General features: G+C 43.4%; 1 protein-coding gene and 1 long non-coding RNA gene across 4 annotated transcripts in view; one reads left to right on the top strand and one right to left on the bottom strand.

Annotated features, from left to right (window-relative positions):
- LOC308475879 overlaps positions 1-1,632 on the bottom strand; it is a 19,037-nt gene extending 17,405 nt beyond the window's left edge. Inside the window, exon 1 of one of the 2 annotated variants that reach the window (XR_013985471.1) lies at positions 744-1,632. This is a non-coding gene — a long non-coding RNA (uncharacterized lncRNA). The remainder of the gene's footprint in view (positions 1-743) is intronic. The other variant, XR_013985472.1, reaches the window with a different exon arrangement.
- LOC308475848 (uncharacterized protein) overlaps positions 1-16,013 on the top strand; it is an 18,068-nt gene extending 2,055 nt beyond the window's left edge. The window contains exons 2-8 of one of the 2 annotated variants that reach the window (XM_081003317.1): positions 2,530-2,581; positions 3,195-3,294; positions 5,073-5,124; positions 6,754-6,797; positions 10,034-10,098; positions 14,194-14,276; positions 15,907-16,013. In XM_081003317.1, the coding sequence (XP_080859443.1) occupies positions 2,530-2,581; positions 3,195-3,294; positions 5,073-5,124; positions 6,754-6,797; positions 10,034-10,098; positions 14,194-14,266 (386 nt within the window). In that variant the 3' untranslated portion in view covers positions 14,267-14,276; positions 15,907-16,013. The remainder of the gene's footprint in view (positions 1-2,529; positions 2,582-3,194; positions 3,295-5,072; positions 5,125-6,753; positions 6,798-10,033; positions 10,099-14,193; positions 14,277-15,906) is intronic. The other variant, XM_081003318.1, reaches the window with a different exon arrangement.
- Positions 16,014-16,484: the final 471 nt, after the last annotated feature.

Here is a 16,484-nt window from a genome sequence, read left to right on the forward strand (position 1 = left end):
CCACGGACTCCGTGCCCGTGGTTTTTAAGGGTCCCCGCGTCGCCGGCGCGGTAGGACCCAGCCCCTGCCAAGCAGACTCCCTCCGGAGCTCGGAGGGAGTCCGCCATTCGGCGATGGCGCCAACCCGGAAGTCCCAACCCGGAAGCAAATCTGAGAAGGGATTGGCCAGTGTCACACTTTCCATCTTCAAAGTGGACCATTAGCTGGTTCTTTCATTCTTCTGTTGATACCTGTGGGAGGGCAGGTATCTTTTCCAGAAACAGAGAAGGCCCATAGTTCATCAGCTGCCAAGCCCCAGTATGCACTATTCATTTGTTATACAAAAAACATCTCACGGCAGCTTACAGCAAAAATACAAATACAAAAATCATGCAAGAGATTAAAAGGCAGCAAACAACAAAACGCTAACTATCAAATGCCTGGGAGGAAAGTACCCTAAGCAATGAACCTGATTCTTCAGGGGTAGTGCAGCCCCAGGCAGAACGGGTGCCACTTATCCTGGCAGAGGAACCACCTATTAACAGTGTCAACAGTGTTAACAGAGCTTCAGTTTGATGGCCCTTATCCAGTCCAACACCAAAGTCAGGCACCGGTTAAGCATATTCACCACCACTTGAGATTAAAATATATTGATATATATTCTGCCCTTCTTCCCATGTAGCCCAGGGTGGGCAACACAGAAATGATGATACAATTAAAACATGGGGAAACAATTCCAGTTCAGATGCAGATAGATAACATACTCCAAAATTCCCGATGCTCCCACACAACAGTTTTATGTAGATGTTGAATAAAATGGGAAACCTGGCTGAACCCTGCAGAACCCCATGCGGCGGCACTTTTTCACCCTGGCACCATTGGGCCGGCCCTCACTTAAATATAGTGCAACCACGTCACAGTACATCAATTACACGAATTTCTACAAATTTCCCCAGATTATCTAGTGGGGGACTTTTGTGAGGGAAAACTTAATGATTTGGAGTCTCAGGCAGGATTTGAGCAAACAAACAAGAAAGGTTTTATTAAACAAAGGAAGTTTATGACACAAAGTGGATGCTTCAGGTTATGTTATTTCAGGTAACCGTCCACCTAATAATATTTATACTAAATCTAACTGCTGCTATGGACTTCTAATCAAGCACAGCTTCTTTTAAACTTCAGTTGCTTTTGTTCAGTTACTTCGCTTCAGGTGGATGTTACAGGTTTTTAGACTAAAGAATAAATGCTCAGCTTATTTCTAGCTATTTCACTTCAGTTCTTTCTCAGTTGTTGCACAGCTGTTGCTGCTTAATACTTTGGTTCTTAGACAAGGTGGTACTTCCTGTCAGTTACACACCCCTTTGACAACCCTACTCCTGAGGTACTCCAAGTAACAGACCCAAAGGGATCACCACACCCCTCTTAACTGGTTTGGGAGTTTTCTCTTTTTGAGACCTAAGTAGACTGTATCTTTCCAGCTTCTACTTCTCCTGGCTCAGCCTCCCAGTTAATTCCTGGCCTATTACTCTTAAAAGACACCACACACTGTCCTGCACACTAAGCGCAGAGACTCCTTTCTCTAGCTTGTGATACATTCCTCAAGAGTGGATGTTTCTACCCAGAACTAACTCTCTCTTGCCTCACTCCCTATCTCCCAACCTGAAACCTGTCTCTCCAAATCCTCTCCTTTTTCAACTCCCCCTCCTGGAACCCTGGCCAATCAGAAGCTGCTGTTCGTTAACCATTTGCTGGCAGGGAAAAAGAAAATACCTGGTGACCCAACCTGTCCAGCAAAACAAACTTTTCTGTCACACCCCACGAGGAAGGCTCTGTGGGTTGAATTATCTTCCCACAGCACTACCTTCTGATCTGAAGGGGGTCCTCAACACTATTTCTGAGGCCACCTCTGTCATCTCAAGACAGGGAAATTGCTAGGCAGCAGGTTGAGCAGTACACCAGCAGAATCTCGAATCAGCTCATCCAACACAAGATGTAAACGTTCTAGATTTGCTCCCTCCTTTCTGCATTTCCACTCCTGTTGTTTCAGGTCCCTGAATTTCCTCCTGCTCTCTATCTAGTCTGCCCTGTTTCACTCATGTTCCCAACTACTATCTCTTGCTAGGAGCCAGTATAAATATTTTTCTCCCCGCCACTTTTCTGACAGCAATATATATACATCTCTGTCTCCATAGGTCCCTGTAAGCATTTTCCTATCCTGCAGCATGCCAACTTTAACCACTTCCCTGTGTTCTATGCCTTCCTCAGGCCTTAGGTTTCTACAAATTCCATTGCTTTATTATCAACCAAGGCAGCAGGTGAGGAAGGCTTCATTTCTCTTGGTTTTACTAGAGTAAGTTTAGCTTCCCATCTGCTGTCCAGTCACTACCATCTTCCACAACCATTCATGATGCACACTGCATTGTTGGCTCTACTAGGGTACCTTTGGGTTGTTTTGTTTTATGATGGGAGAATGTAGCCCTCAAAAAGAAAAAGCTCGATTTCTGCCTAAATGTGACACTGTTTATGGAACCTTTATTTCCTCTTTTCTAGATGTTACGGGCACAGAGAAAGGAGCACAGAGGACAGAAGAAGACCTTAGCTGGTAACAGAGTATAACTCAGCCTAGTCTAAACAGTTATGTAAAGGGGACTAGAATAAAGAGTAATCTTCAGTAAAGAGCCATTTGCCTCACTTCAGTGTGCTTCACGACAAGCAGGAGACACATCCTAGGTGCTGTGAATTCCTGTAGTACAGTAGCTCAGATACTATGCTAAGCTATGAATCAGAAGCCCCTGGTTTCAATCTTGCCTCTGCCATGAACCCACTAGGCAGCCTTGGGAAAGCTGCTTGCTCTTCACTTCAGTTCTTCCCTCTACAATACTGGGGAAGATTATTATCTTGGTGAACGTACAGGGTTGTTGTAAGGATTATCTCATTATAATGCAAGCGAAGTGCTTAATTATTACACCTAATGTTATAATTGTATTTACATCAGGATGGTTAGCATTTCCTCTCTTGCATACACAAACATGTGTAAGTTGCAATGAGCAGGGTCCAGATTTAAAAGCATGTTCCTTTTTGTCCCAGATGACTGTTTAAATAAGGTGAGAAATGCCAGCGGAAACTTTTTGCTGTGAATTAAATACCTCCGTTCAGTTGTTCAACCGGATCACTATAATAAAACTGTTGATATGTCAATATCTCTTCCTGTGCAGTCTTAAAGAGATCAAGAAGAAAGTGTATGACAATAAAAAGGATAAAGAAAGTGGTCGTGAGCAAGATGAATCTGTTAAAGTGGAAATCAGTGAAAAAACGGTCAGGAAACACAAAAATTCTAAGTACAAGTAGTTCTGTGTTTGTTTACTTGAGGGGTTGGGAAACTTTTCCAGCCCAAGGGCTGCATCCTCGAGTGGGAAACCTTCCAAGGACCACATGCCAGTTTGGAGTTCCAGTTTGGACTCCAAACCCATTCCCATAAATGGTGTGTGTGTGTGTGGACAGTTAGATTATATATCATGTTCTAGGATAGTCATCCATAATTATTTCATACCCGCCAACATTTCTTTGATGAAAATAGGGATGTCCTATTCCTTTATTTATTTATTTATTTATTTATTTATTTATTAGTATTATATTTTATTTATACTCCACCCATCTGACTGGTTTGCCCCAGCCACTGTCGGTGGCTTCCAACATAAATAAAAACATAATTAAACATTTTAAAAAAACCTTCCCTATACAGTGGTACCTCGGGTTACATACGCTTCAGGTTACAGACTCCGCTAACCTAGAAATAGTACCTTGGGTTAAGAACTTTGCTTCAGGATAAGAACAGAAACCACGCAGCGGCAGTGGGAGGCCCCATTAGCTAAATTGGTACCTCAGGTTAAGAACAGTTTCAGGTTAAGAACGGACCTCCAGAACGAATTAAGTTCTTAACCCGAGGTACCACTGTACAGGGCTGCCTTCAGGTGCCTTCTATATGTTGTATTGTTACTTATCTCCTTGGCTCAGGGGTCACGTTACTCCATACCCTCCAACATTTCTCCGATGAAAATAGGGACGTCCTAAGGAAAAGTGGGACATTCCAAGATCAAATCAGAAACTGGGACAGCTTTCTGTAAATCTGGGACTGTCCCTGGAAAATAGGGACACTTGGAGGGCCTGTTATTTTCCTGATGTATCCAGTAATTAAGTATTTTACTGAAGCCAAATAGAAATAGCATTAGACCAAAGCAGAAGCACTCAGAACAAAATGTTGCTCAACAAGGCCACCCCGGATATTTAATTTATATGCCACTAAATCACTGGAGTTTCTAAGTAGTGTACATAAAAAGAAAAATTCAAAAACATGCAGCGGTCCAAATAAAGTCAATCATAAAAAGAGAGTTTTCTTAAAAGCCTACTCAGGATAGAAAAGTAAATATGGTATGGCAACCCTACTGACATTCTACAGGGAGGGCGCTGCTGGAGTTCAATAGAATCAGGCCCACCAGAGACGTGAAAGAGGGGAAAGGGGGAAATACAGATTGTATGGGAAATTCTAGGAGTTGCAATTCTTGGGAGAAATGTACTTTCCCTGCAGAATGTCCTCCTTCAAGGACTACAGGTCCCAGAGTTCTTCAATTCCAGGCAGTTTTCCTGTGCACAGACAAGGAGGAGCCAATAGGTTGTGGCAGCAGAAGGATGGGACCAGCCCCGCAAAAAAGAGGGACACTGAGATTTCAGGGCCAGAGGGAGCCAGGGTGGCTGCTTGAACTGACAGGCCTTGCAACAGGTGTGGGTAAATGACTCCAGCCTCTGCTCCCCATAGAACTGGCCGTAGATCCCAGGAACATGGTCTAAAGGGCATTTGTCACTTGTGGGTTATACACAAACACACACACACCATGTTGCTATGGCGAACCAGGTCGCCATAAATATAACAGCACCGATTTTTCTGTTAGTTTTCCCAAGATGCACAAGGGTTTTTATGTAGCTTGGGGAAAGGGAGCCTGTGCTACAAGTTCATAGTGGGCCCAGACTAGAGAAATTAGGCTTGCTTGCCTCTTAAAAATGCAACACACGTAACCTTCTGCTTTTTAAATCTGTAGAAAGCAAAGTCAGATGCTGAAATGGAAGACGTTCTTCTGGAGATGAAGGCAAGTAATACTCCCAGAAAGAATGGCTCAATGTTCGGTTTTACTTTCATCAGCAGTGAAGCAAACGGGTTGTTTTGAGAGATACCAAGGGCGTGGATGGAATCTGAAAGAAGACTTCTCAAATCTGTTCCATTCCACAGAGTGCTTCCTTCTCGTGGCTATTAGTCTGGTGTGTGTGTATGCCGAGACTGTGCTATCTCTGCAGTAGATAAGAGGCTAGCCACCTTTTCTACCTGATGCAGATTCTGTCCTATAAAATATGGGGCAAATTCTGCATCCATTGTCTTGATCATGTTTATAACAACCTCAAAATATACAGCCAACCAGTGTAACGTTTGGTAATGCAGAGCAGAAATGAACTTTGGTTTTACAATTAAGATAGTTGGTGCAGAAAAATTTGCTGCCGATCATCACAGTAGGATCCCTGAGCACTTTCTCCTGTGTGACAGAGTCCATTTTGGCCCCTTGATACATCCCAGAGCTGAGGCCAATGAAGTTGGTGTGCAGCTTGAAAAAAGTAGAGAAAAACCCCAAACAAATGCAATAGAACACTGTTGAGTGCTGATTATCAAACTTTCTCAGCTGCAGTAAAGATGGCAAAAATCTTTTGTATTTTGCTATAAATGAAAAAATGCTCAAATATATGTAATGTACCTCTAAGCAGAGAACCAGAGAAGAATATCTCTGTCCAGAATGCTGTCATTATAGGTACATTCTACCTTCTTGTATTTTAGTTCCAATCCTTTAAAAACATCTTAAAACTATACGGTGGTACCTGGGGTTAAGAACTTAATTCCTTCTGAAGGTCCGTTCTTAACCTGAAACTGTTCTTAACCTGAGGTACCACTTTAGCTAATGGGGCCTCCCAATGCTGCCGCCGTGCAATTTCTGTTCTCATCCTGAAGCAATGTTCTTAACCCGAGGTACTATTTCTGGGTTAGCGGAGTCTGTAACCTGAAGCGTCTGTAACCCGAGGTACCACTGTATACCAAATGTGTAGGCTTGCAGCTCTGCTGATTTATTTTATTTTATATTTAGACTGCAGTTCCCATCATCTCTCATCAATGGCCATGCTGATGGGGACTGATGGGAAGGCCAAACGTTCCCCATCCCTGATTTAAGAGATTAATACCCAATCCTTCAACATTTAAGCATTAAGCCTGCAATGAAATAAGTTAAGCCAAAAAGATGACAATAAGCTTGGTGATGGCTGAAATGCCTTCGCCATAGCCACTTTTCTGCCCCTTCCACATCCCACTGTTGTCCTGATACCATCTATCTTATCAATTATTTTGCAAGTTGCAGGGATACCATTTATGAAGGTAGCTTTGCTGACCTCACATACCCTCCTGCACTACCACCATGTTCCAATTTTGCTCCCAAGGCCGCCAATGTTAACAGATGATGACATTGACTTAACACAAACACATGTGATAAAAGCCTTAAGAACTTCCCTAGTCCTCTTCTAAGGACCTAACTCACTTTACATGCAAGCCATGTAACATAAGCCCACCATATGTTTTTTCCCTAGGAAGAGCACCTGTGACGTTTTCATTATGTGTAATGTGTAGTTTCATCTTAAAGGTATCTTACAACTTGGTTCTCTCTTATTTTATGTTCCTCTTGCAGAAAGACTTGTCATTTGTGGAGATTGATTTGAGAGATAGAGTCGAAGAGGTAGGCATAAGTTGTGTGAACATACTTTTGACTTGCTATATTTTCGTGAAGGGAAGATGCAAGTGTGATGAATGGATACATGCAGGCAGTACTATTTTTCTAGAAAAAGAGTTGCAGGAACTCACTATGAACGCCTCCCTTGTTCTCTTATAATGGCAATGACACCCACCTGAGAGGTGCCGGAACTGAGTTCCGGCTGGGGGAAAAAGCCCTGCATCCAGGGAACCATGGAGTCTTCTTCCTGCTATGTTAAATTTCATTTATTAAATTTCATTTATTGAAAATATCCTGCCTTTCTGCTCGACAACATATGTTGAAGGTAGGTGGCAAAAAAACCACAGAATGAAAACAAGTTGTTTTTCTTAAAGGCTATGATAATTGACGAAGGCTTCTGGGGACTGATGATATAAAATATCCTGTCCTCAGCCCCAAATGCCACATTAGAGGCATCATTCACTTATGTTCTGTAGCGTGCAGTATGACCAGAATGCTTCCCAATTTAGATATCGTTTATTTTTAGTAACGCAGATCGTGGGAAGTCATTAGCTGAATTCAAACTCCCTTGGCATTTATAAAGAGCAGTAATTCACCAGGAGCTGAGTGGGCGCTCTCTGCGGCATCTTAAGTTTGTTGATTGAAAGGTGATCAGTGGTGTTGATTATTAGGAAGAAATTGTTAAGAAGCGGGGACTTTTTTTAGTTCAGGCAACCTGAAAGTAAGAGAATGTGATAGTCATGAAATTACTAATGGTGCAAAGAATATGAAGGAATTTTTAAAATATATTTTTTATTTATTCAGACTGCCTTATACCCTGCCTACTAACTGAGGTTTTTGAGGGGCTTCCAATATATTTAAAATATAGTAAACTAAGTGTATGATCACAAAAAGAGCATATAAGCTTCCCTTGGCCCAGAAATGGCTGCCAAAGCAGCTGGATGACAGATCAGGGCTTCCTCACCCAGCTGTTGCTGAGCTTGCCTTCTGGCAGTGGTAAAAGATGCAGAAGGAGCTCGTGCAACAAAGGTGTCAGAAGCCTCCCCTCAGTCCCCTAAGTTTCTTCAAAATGACTGCTGTTAGTCCCTCACAGGCCAAGGTTTCCTCACTGGACAGCAGTTGCTCCAGTCCTCCAGTGCCACTTTGCAGCACTTCTGGCCTGGAAATGGATGCCTGAAGCAGCCAGGTATTAGTCGTTCACAGAGCAGGACTTCCTCACCTGCTTCTGAGGTCTCTCACAGCTTTGGGCTCTGGTGGCAGATGCAGAAGGTGCTGGAACATTCTCCAATATTCCAGCTTCTGCTTTGCAGCTGAATTCGCTGGCCTGGAAATGGCTGCCAAAGCACTCATCCCAAACCCACCAAGTGTCCCTATTTTCCAGGGACAGTCCTGGATTTACAGAAGCCATCCTGGTTTCTGATTTGATCCCAGAAAGTCCTGCTTTTCCTTAGCACGTCCCCATTTTCATCGGAGAAATGTTGGAGCTATGTAACCCTGGGGCCAAGGAGATATTTAACTATACAACCTTAAGAAGACATCTGAAGGCAGCCCTGTATAGGGAAGTTTTTTTAATGTTTAATGTTTAGTTATGTTTTTATATGTGTTGGAAGCTGCCCAGTGTGCTGCCCAGATGAGTGGGTATAAATAATAAAATAATAGTAATTATTATTATTATTATTATTATTATTATTGAATAGGACATCCCTATTTTCATCAGAGAAATGTTGGAGAGTATGTCATCCAAAGAGTGTGAGAAAGGAAGTATTTTTTCACGCTGCATTGTTACCTTATAGAACTACTTTGGACATAATATTGCTCAGAAATATGACAAAAAGCCTAAGTGACCCTCAGACCTGTATGCTTCCCATCTTGGAAACTGAATGCTAGACACCATTGGGGCTGATTCAGCAAGACAACAGCTGTCTTATTAAGATACTGTGTTGTCTGGTGACTTTTGACACAGTAGGTAAAGGGACCCCTGACCATTAGGTCCAGTCATGGCCGACTTTGGGGTTGCGGCGCTCATCTCGCTTTATTGGCCGAGGGAGCCGGCGTTTGTCCACAGACAGCTTCTGGGTCATGTGGCCAGCATGACTAAGTCGCTTCTGGCGAACCAGAACAGCACAGGGAAACGCCATTTACCTTCCCGCCGGAGCGGTACCTATTTATCTACGTGCACTTTGACATGCTTTCGAACTGCTAGGTTGGCAGGAGCAGGGACCGAGCAACGGGAGCTCACCCCATCACAGGGATTCAAAACGCCGACCTTCTGATTGGCAAGTCCTAGGCTCTGTGGTTTAACTCACAGTGCCAATGGCATTGCGGCACTAGGTTCATGAGCTCTTGATTTGTCAAAGACTTGCGCCTCACATTTATATGCAAATCCTCCAGGCATCTTTCAAGTCAGATTTGTATGTTCACACATACCTGAAAGTATGCAACAAAATTCATGTCACTATGGATACTGTGAAATGTTTTTTGTGGGAGAAGGTAGAAAACATGGCATCACACTTTATACAAAACGTAATGACTCCACATTTCACTGTATGCAGCGTAAACCTAACTTCAATTTAGGATTAGTTGACAGCAGTCTTGGATGGATGGAGAGGCCCTCATCTGTCTGTATCAATAAACACATTCATCCTGATTAGGTTGTATAACCAATCTTTCTTGCAGGTTTGGGGTGAATGCCTTGTTGCACTTAAATACGAACGCTATTACTGCCTTTCTGTCAGACCCTTAAGGCAGCTTACAATACAAAATTTGAAGATAATTTTAAAATGTCAGCAATATAAAACTTTACCAATGGGGGGGGGGAGGGCAGGAATGAAACTTATCAGAATTACAATAGCATGTTTGGCAAAAAGAACCTTAAATCTAAAAGTCTAGTTGAATTGCCTCAGGTTCACATATCATAAACAATCAAGCCTTGCAAGTAGAAAGAAATTGTTTCAGCGTTGCCTAGCCAGTATTGAAAGCGCTTTTCCATGACATACAAAGAGAGGCCTGAATTAAATACACCATTTGTCCAAAACTAGCAATGCAATGAAGCTTTTTTCTTTTTCTTTTTAAGGAATAGTTTCACTGAAGTCACATGTTTTGAACTGTGCATGACCCTGGAGCAAGTTTTTTTTTAGCAAAAAGTTTCCCAGAAAAGAACTCTACTTGTTTTCATTGTTATAGATTATTAGGTTATAGCATTAACAAAGAATTCACTATTTCTTAAAATTTCTCTGACTCAGAAAACTGAAGAAATCTTGACAGAGGAGAAGCAGCATGAAAAGGAAGAGGAATCTCCCGAAACGCTGTATGGCGATATTTTTACTTGTTGTGCAAGACATTGGTGGGAAAGGCCAGCTTAAAAATGCTTAGTTTTACAAAAACATGGCTGTGGGTCCAGAATAGTGGAAGGCATTTCATTCCTAAATCCCAAATATGTTTGCTTAGCTCTTTTTGCCACACTAATTTCATTGCTGCTTACTTCCCAGTAAAGCAGGCTTAGGCTAACAGCTGTAGGTTTTGCTCTCTGGACATTTTTTTGCATGCTATCTTTCCCAGTTGGCAAAAAAAAAAGGTGTTTACATTTGCTCATATGCAGGAAAATGTGCCATGCTACTTGTGGTTCCCAATCAACAACAGTGGGCAGATCTATACCAGGCATCTAAAGCATGCTCGATGTACATGTAAAGCACACAGCTTCTCCCAAAGAATCCTGGGAGATGTAGTTTGTTCAGGGTTGCTGGGAAATGTAGTTCTTTGAGAGGGTATTTACAGTGGTACCTCAGGATGTGAACGGGATCCGTTTTGGAGCCCCGTTCGCATCCAGAAGCAAACGTAACTAGCGACGGCACGTCTGCGCATGTGCGCATCACTTTTCACCGCTTCTGCGCATGCCTGTGACGTCAGTTTGAGCGTCAACGGAGCATGTTACTTCCGGGTTGCCACGGAGCGCAACTTGGAAGCACTCAACATGAAGCATATTCAACCCGAGGTACAGTTCCAGGGATGCTTTGAGGAAAGTCATGTGCTTTAAATATGCCTTAAATGTATGGTGTGGTAAAGGTGTTACTACATGATGTAGTATACAGCAGTTGCTAGATATCATCAGAGGGAGAGTGTTCATGCCCTCTTGCGGGCTTTGCATAGGCATTGTGGGCACAGAATGCTGGGACATTCTGCACTGCAGGGGGTTGGGCTTGATGACCCTTGGGGGTCCCCTTCCAACTCTACAATTCTATGGACATAAGAGGAGTTCTCCTGGATCAGACCAAAAGCCCATCTAGTCCAGCATCTTGTTCTCACAATGGCCAACCATTGCTGTAAGGTGCAATATACAATTGTGACACTAGGTATGGCGACTGTGAGCTACAGCAAATTCAACGCATTTTTCAAAATGATTTTTTAAAAAAGCATTTTTCACAATGTTTTTAACGTGCATCTAGATTCCACACCTAGGTGGTTTTTATGGCTGTTGGACTCTCTGGGAGAATAAATCAGATGCTATTAAATGGGCTTACTGATTGGGCTCGTGCAGAATTCCTCTTAGTGGCTGGTTATAAACATTTCAAAAATTATATTTGGAATAGCAGCAACCTGGTAAATGATTGATATTTTCCCACCCCAGTCTTCCCCGGTATCCATCCGTTCCTGATAACACTGATTGCTAGATACTTTGACCACTAGGAGGAGCAGGTCCCATATGCTAACTGCTATGGCCTATGTACACTGCTTTGTCTTCAAATAATACATGTTACAAATATTCTGTTAGAACATTATTAGCCGCGTGTTGCATGTGGTTGTTCAGAGTTGTCTTCAAAGGGCTGCAGGCTGACCCTTGCATTAGATAGCTGGCTTACTTGATTTTACTGCCAGGGAGGATGGCAGGTGCTCAGGGGAAGGTCTGTGTAGCTCAGGGGCAAAGCATGCACTCTGCATGCACAGAGTTCCAGGTTCAATCCCCAGCATCCCGAAGGAGGTCTGGGATTGTCCTCTGCCTGAAAACCCTAGAGGGATGGTGCCAGTCAGTGTTGGCAATGGATAAACCAATGGTCTGACTCGGTTTAAGGCAGCTTCCTATGTTCCAATAAGATTTTCTGCTTCAGGTGCCAAAATAACTTGGGTACACACTTTGAATTGATTGAGGAGGGGCAGGGAATGCTATTTGCTGATCTGCCTCAGGCAGTAAAATGTATACGGCTGTCTCTGCTTCGCGGTACTTGCTTTCTTTTTTATAAAAAACAACAACCCCAAACAAGTTGTGTTCTGCTTTTAAGTGTGCCTACAACTGCAGTCTCACTTGACTTCTTGCTTCTGTTTGTTAAGATGAGTCAGTGAAGCCAACGGTTGAATAATGTGAGAAAACTCGGTAATTCGTTTGCAGGAATATGGCTCTGTCATATGACGGGTTCCCAAAACAGTGGTGCATTATTGGTGCTTTGCCTCTGAGCTACACGATCCTTCCTCTGAGCATCTGTCAACAAATCAATGGGATTTATTTATTTTTAACAATTTCAATAGGTGCTGGATTGTAACCATCACTCTATAGCCTTAGTTTGTGAGAGGGATGGGCTTGTGTGCTTGTAGATCGGTGCTGCTACTCAGTCCTTGAAATTCTCATCCAGCACATGTATTACTAATATTCATTACTACATTTGTAACACGTCTTCCCCTTGAGGAGGTCAGGGCAGTGTGATTGGGGGTTTCCTCATTTGTTCCTAATCTATGAGGTAGGTTATGCTGAGAGATAGTGATTCACCCACTGGTAAGCCAGTGAACCTCATGACTAAGCAGAGTCCAACACTATCTACCGCACAATGCTGACTCACATTCCACCTGCCTTTAGAATAGTGTGGGTCCACTTAAATGGATACTGGGCATTTGCCATTTGTGTTCTTCCAGATGGGATCCTCACACAATGCTATTATACAGGGAGAGCCAGCATGGTGTAGCGGTTAGAGAGTCGGACTAGGAGTGGAGAGATCCACATTCAGATCCCCACTTGGCTATGAAGCTCACTCGGACCATCAGTCATCCCCTCTCAACCTAACCTGACTCACAGGTTGGTTGAGGAGATAAAATGGAGATAGCCAATGAGGAAGAACCACAAAGGTTGTGCTAAGACTCAGAGGAAGGGCAGAATATGAATATTAAAATATAAGTATCTTATGCCACCAGATCTCCTTCCCCAACACTGCTGCTGTCACCAAGCCAGATAGGTAAAGGAAGAAAAATGTTCTACAGGGCCTTGTTGAGAGGTTCATGGAGGAATATTCTCAATTCAGGACTGGGTTCTTTTCATCTTTCCTTATTGTTTAATAATAATAATAATAATAATAATAATAATAATTATTTATTATTTATACCCCACCCATCTGGCTGGGCTTCCCCAGCCACTCTGGGCGGCTTCCAAAAGAATATTAAAATACTATAATACATCAAACATTAAAAGCTTACCGAAACAGGGCTGCCTTCAGATGTCTTATAAAAGCCTGGTAGTTGTTGTTCTCTTTGACATCTGGTGGGAGGGTGTTCCACAGGGAAGGCGCCACTACCGAGAAGGCCCTCTGCCTGGTTCCCTCTAACTTGGCTTCTCACAGTGAGGGAACCGCCAGAAGGCCCTCGGTGCTGGACCTCAGTGTCCGGGTAGAACGATGGGGGTGGAGACGCTCCTTCAGATATACTGGACCAAGGCCGTTTAGGGCTTTAAAGGTCAGCACCAACACTTTGAATTGTGCTCGGAAACGTACTGGGAGCCAATGTAGGTCTTTCAAGACCGGTGTTATGTGGTCTCTGCGGCCGCTCCCAGTCACCAGTCTAGCTGCCGCGTTCTGGATTAGTTGTAGTTTCCGGGTCACCTTCAAAGGTAGCCCCACGTAGAGCGCATTGCTGTAGTCCAAGCGGGAGATAACCAGAGCATGCACCACTCTGGCGAGGCAGTCTGCGGGCAGATAGGGTCTCAGCCTACGTACCAGATGGAGCTGGTAAACAGCTGCCCTGGACACAGATTTGACCTGTGCCTCCATGGACAGCTGTGAGTCCAAAATGACTCCCAGGCTGCGCACCTGGTCCTTCAGGGGCACAGTTACCCCATTCAGGACCAGGGAATCCTCCACACCTGCCTGCCTCCTGTCCCCCAAAAACAGTACTTCTGTCTTGTCAGGATTCAACCTCAATCTGTTAGCCGCCATCCAACCTCCAACCGCCTCCAGACACTCACACAGGACCTTCACCGCCTTCGCTGGTTCTGATTTGAAAGAGAGGTGGCTATCGATCCCTTGCCTTTATGCTGCCCTAATTTAGTTGGTTTCCTCTTTGGAGCTACATTCTTGACTCTTAAGAAACCTTTGTTCCAGATTATGTCCTTATATATGCAGAAATGAACTGTGGGAATTTACATTTGTAGGCCCGAAAGCAGCTGGCTGTGCTGTTTTCCCATCTGGACGAGGCAGAAGAAGCGGAAGGAAAAACAGGAGTAGCCAGAAAATGGTTAATATCACCACACGGGTAGCACCGGGAGGCGTGAATATATGAGATATTTATGGGGGTAGTGGGGTGCAGGGGCATTGGGGATAAGGAAAGAAATTGTGGCGGCTGTAACAGCCTCATTCAGCACCTCTCTATAGCACTGGGCTGAGGGAGTTTTAGGCACCTGGATTTGCTTTCTGTGCTGCCACCAGTCTCCCTTTGCTATCTGCTGCCACCGCCAGCCATCCCATTCCACCCTTTGGTAAGATTTCAGGGTGAGGGGCACCAGCAAGGCATGGAGCAGGTAGGCTTGTGCACTTTACCCTACCATCCTCTGGCATAGCCACAAGGAGATTGGAATTATCCACTTTTGTTTTCAGCTAACCTCAGGTTGCCACCTTATGCTAAACAGGACAAACTATGGTTTGTCCTAACAAACCCAAGAGCAAATAATTGTTTCTGACCCTGGCTTGTTTGGATAAAAGCATAGCTAAAACTAGCCCCAGTTCTCCCGTTTAGATGAAACAATGAATTGCAGTTAGCTAAGAAAATTGGAAACAAGCTCTTCTGTGTGCACATAATGCTAAACTATCGTTTAGTGTTGTGTCCAAAACTTCAAACCAGGTCACACAGTTAAGCATGCCTAAGAACATGTTTTATTCTGTGTTGACCCTAGCCTATGCCCTCAGTGCTTTTGCACATTTTAGACTCGCTTGGAGCAATCTTCAAACTAGCTGAACGTAAAAGATATAAAACAGTTTCCATCTAATATTTTGTTTGTACCTGTGTGTGCTTTTGGGAGCATAATGGGTGCACACATTAAGTCAGAATCCTCTTTCACCCTTCCCCTTAACACAGGCATAGGCAAACTCGGCCCTCCAGATGTTTTGGGACTACAACTCCCATCATCCCTAACAGGACCAGTGGTTAGGGATGATGGGAGTTGTAGTCCCAAAACATCTGGAGGACCAAGTTTGCCTATGCCTGCCTTAAAGATTGTAAGTGCTCACAAGAAATCTCTTTTAGTCTTAGAGTTGCCAACTTTTCATTTCGAAAAGACTAGCCTTCCAGGTGAGAGGTCAGGGGGGTGAAGGATTCAGCAGACCAGTGTGTTATGATGGTAGATTCTGCCAAGCGCAAGGTGCCAACTCTAACAATAAATTTGATAAGAGTTGTATCTAACTAGTCATACTCAGAGTAGACCCATTGAAATTAATGGACATGACTAGCTAAGTTCTGAGTAGAACTTAGTTGGATACAATCCTCAGCCTTTTAAGTTACCACATGACTCTTTGTTTTACTTTAATATAGAAATTACAACAAGCCTTCTTCATGCTGGCTCCAAAGTTCACTGACTCAACACTTTTTAAACTGCTAGACAAGACCGGTTATACAAACCAGACCAGTAAAATTCTGGCCAGCTGGCAATCCTATCCATTCCACAAAAATATATTTGCCTGTTTGCAAGAAGAGGTTTGTTTCAATGGTGAGCTCATGGTTTCAGAATGTTTATTGGTCATCTCAGAATCACCCAAGTGGAGTCAGTGGAAGATAACCAGGGCAGGAAATTTGTATTGGGTATATCTGTTTGAAAGTCGAATTACCTCTGTTGTACATACTGATTATTCTGTATGTCCTTCAATCCATACAGGACTCCAGCTTTTTAGAATACAAGGCCCAATATGAAATGGAAGGAAGACCAGTGTGGAATGGTCAGCTGATGAATAGGCGACGAATAAACTAAAATTCAAAACTAGACTAGTTGTTCCTTCACTTTATCTGAGGTACCACAACAGGCTGCCGGTCTTTGCATTCTGATAAGAGACAGTGGATTCAAAAGATATAGCATGGTGTGGAAATACGGTGGTACATCGGTTGTCGAACAAAATCCATTCTGGAAGACCGTTCGACTTCCGAAACGTTTGACAACCAAGGCGCAAAGGGCTGGCTGCAAAGTCAATGGAGAAAATTGGAAAAAAAACCGCAGCAGAAGCCGCTCTACTTCCGAGGCGCATTCGAAAATGGAAGCAATTACTTCTGGGTTTTCAGCGTTTGAAAACTGAAATGTTCGGCTTCCAATATGCTTGAAAACCAAGATACCACTGTATAAGAAAAACAGTCCTTAGTGTTTGGTCATGTATATGTAAATGTGAACATACGAAGCAGTGAATCTAAGACCGTTAGACCCTTAGTCCACATATCTCAGTGTTGTCTGCTTTGACAGTTTAC

The sequence above is a fragment of the Podarcis pityusensis genome (genome assembly GCF_964106645.2).
Source record: "Podarcis pityusensis genome assembly, chromosome: 4".
In the NCBI taxonomy this organism is placed as follows: domain Eukaryota; kingdom Metazoa; phylum Chordata; class Lepidosauria; order Squamata; family Lacertidae; genus Podarcis; species Podarcis pityusensis.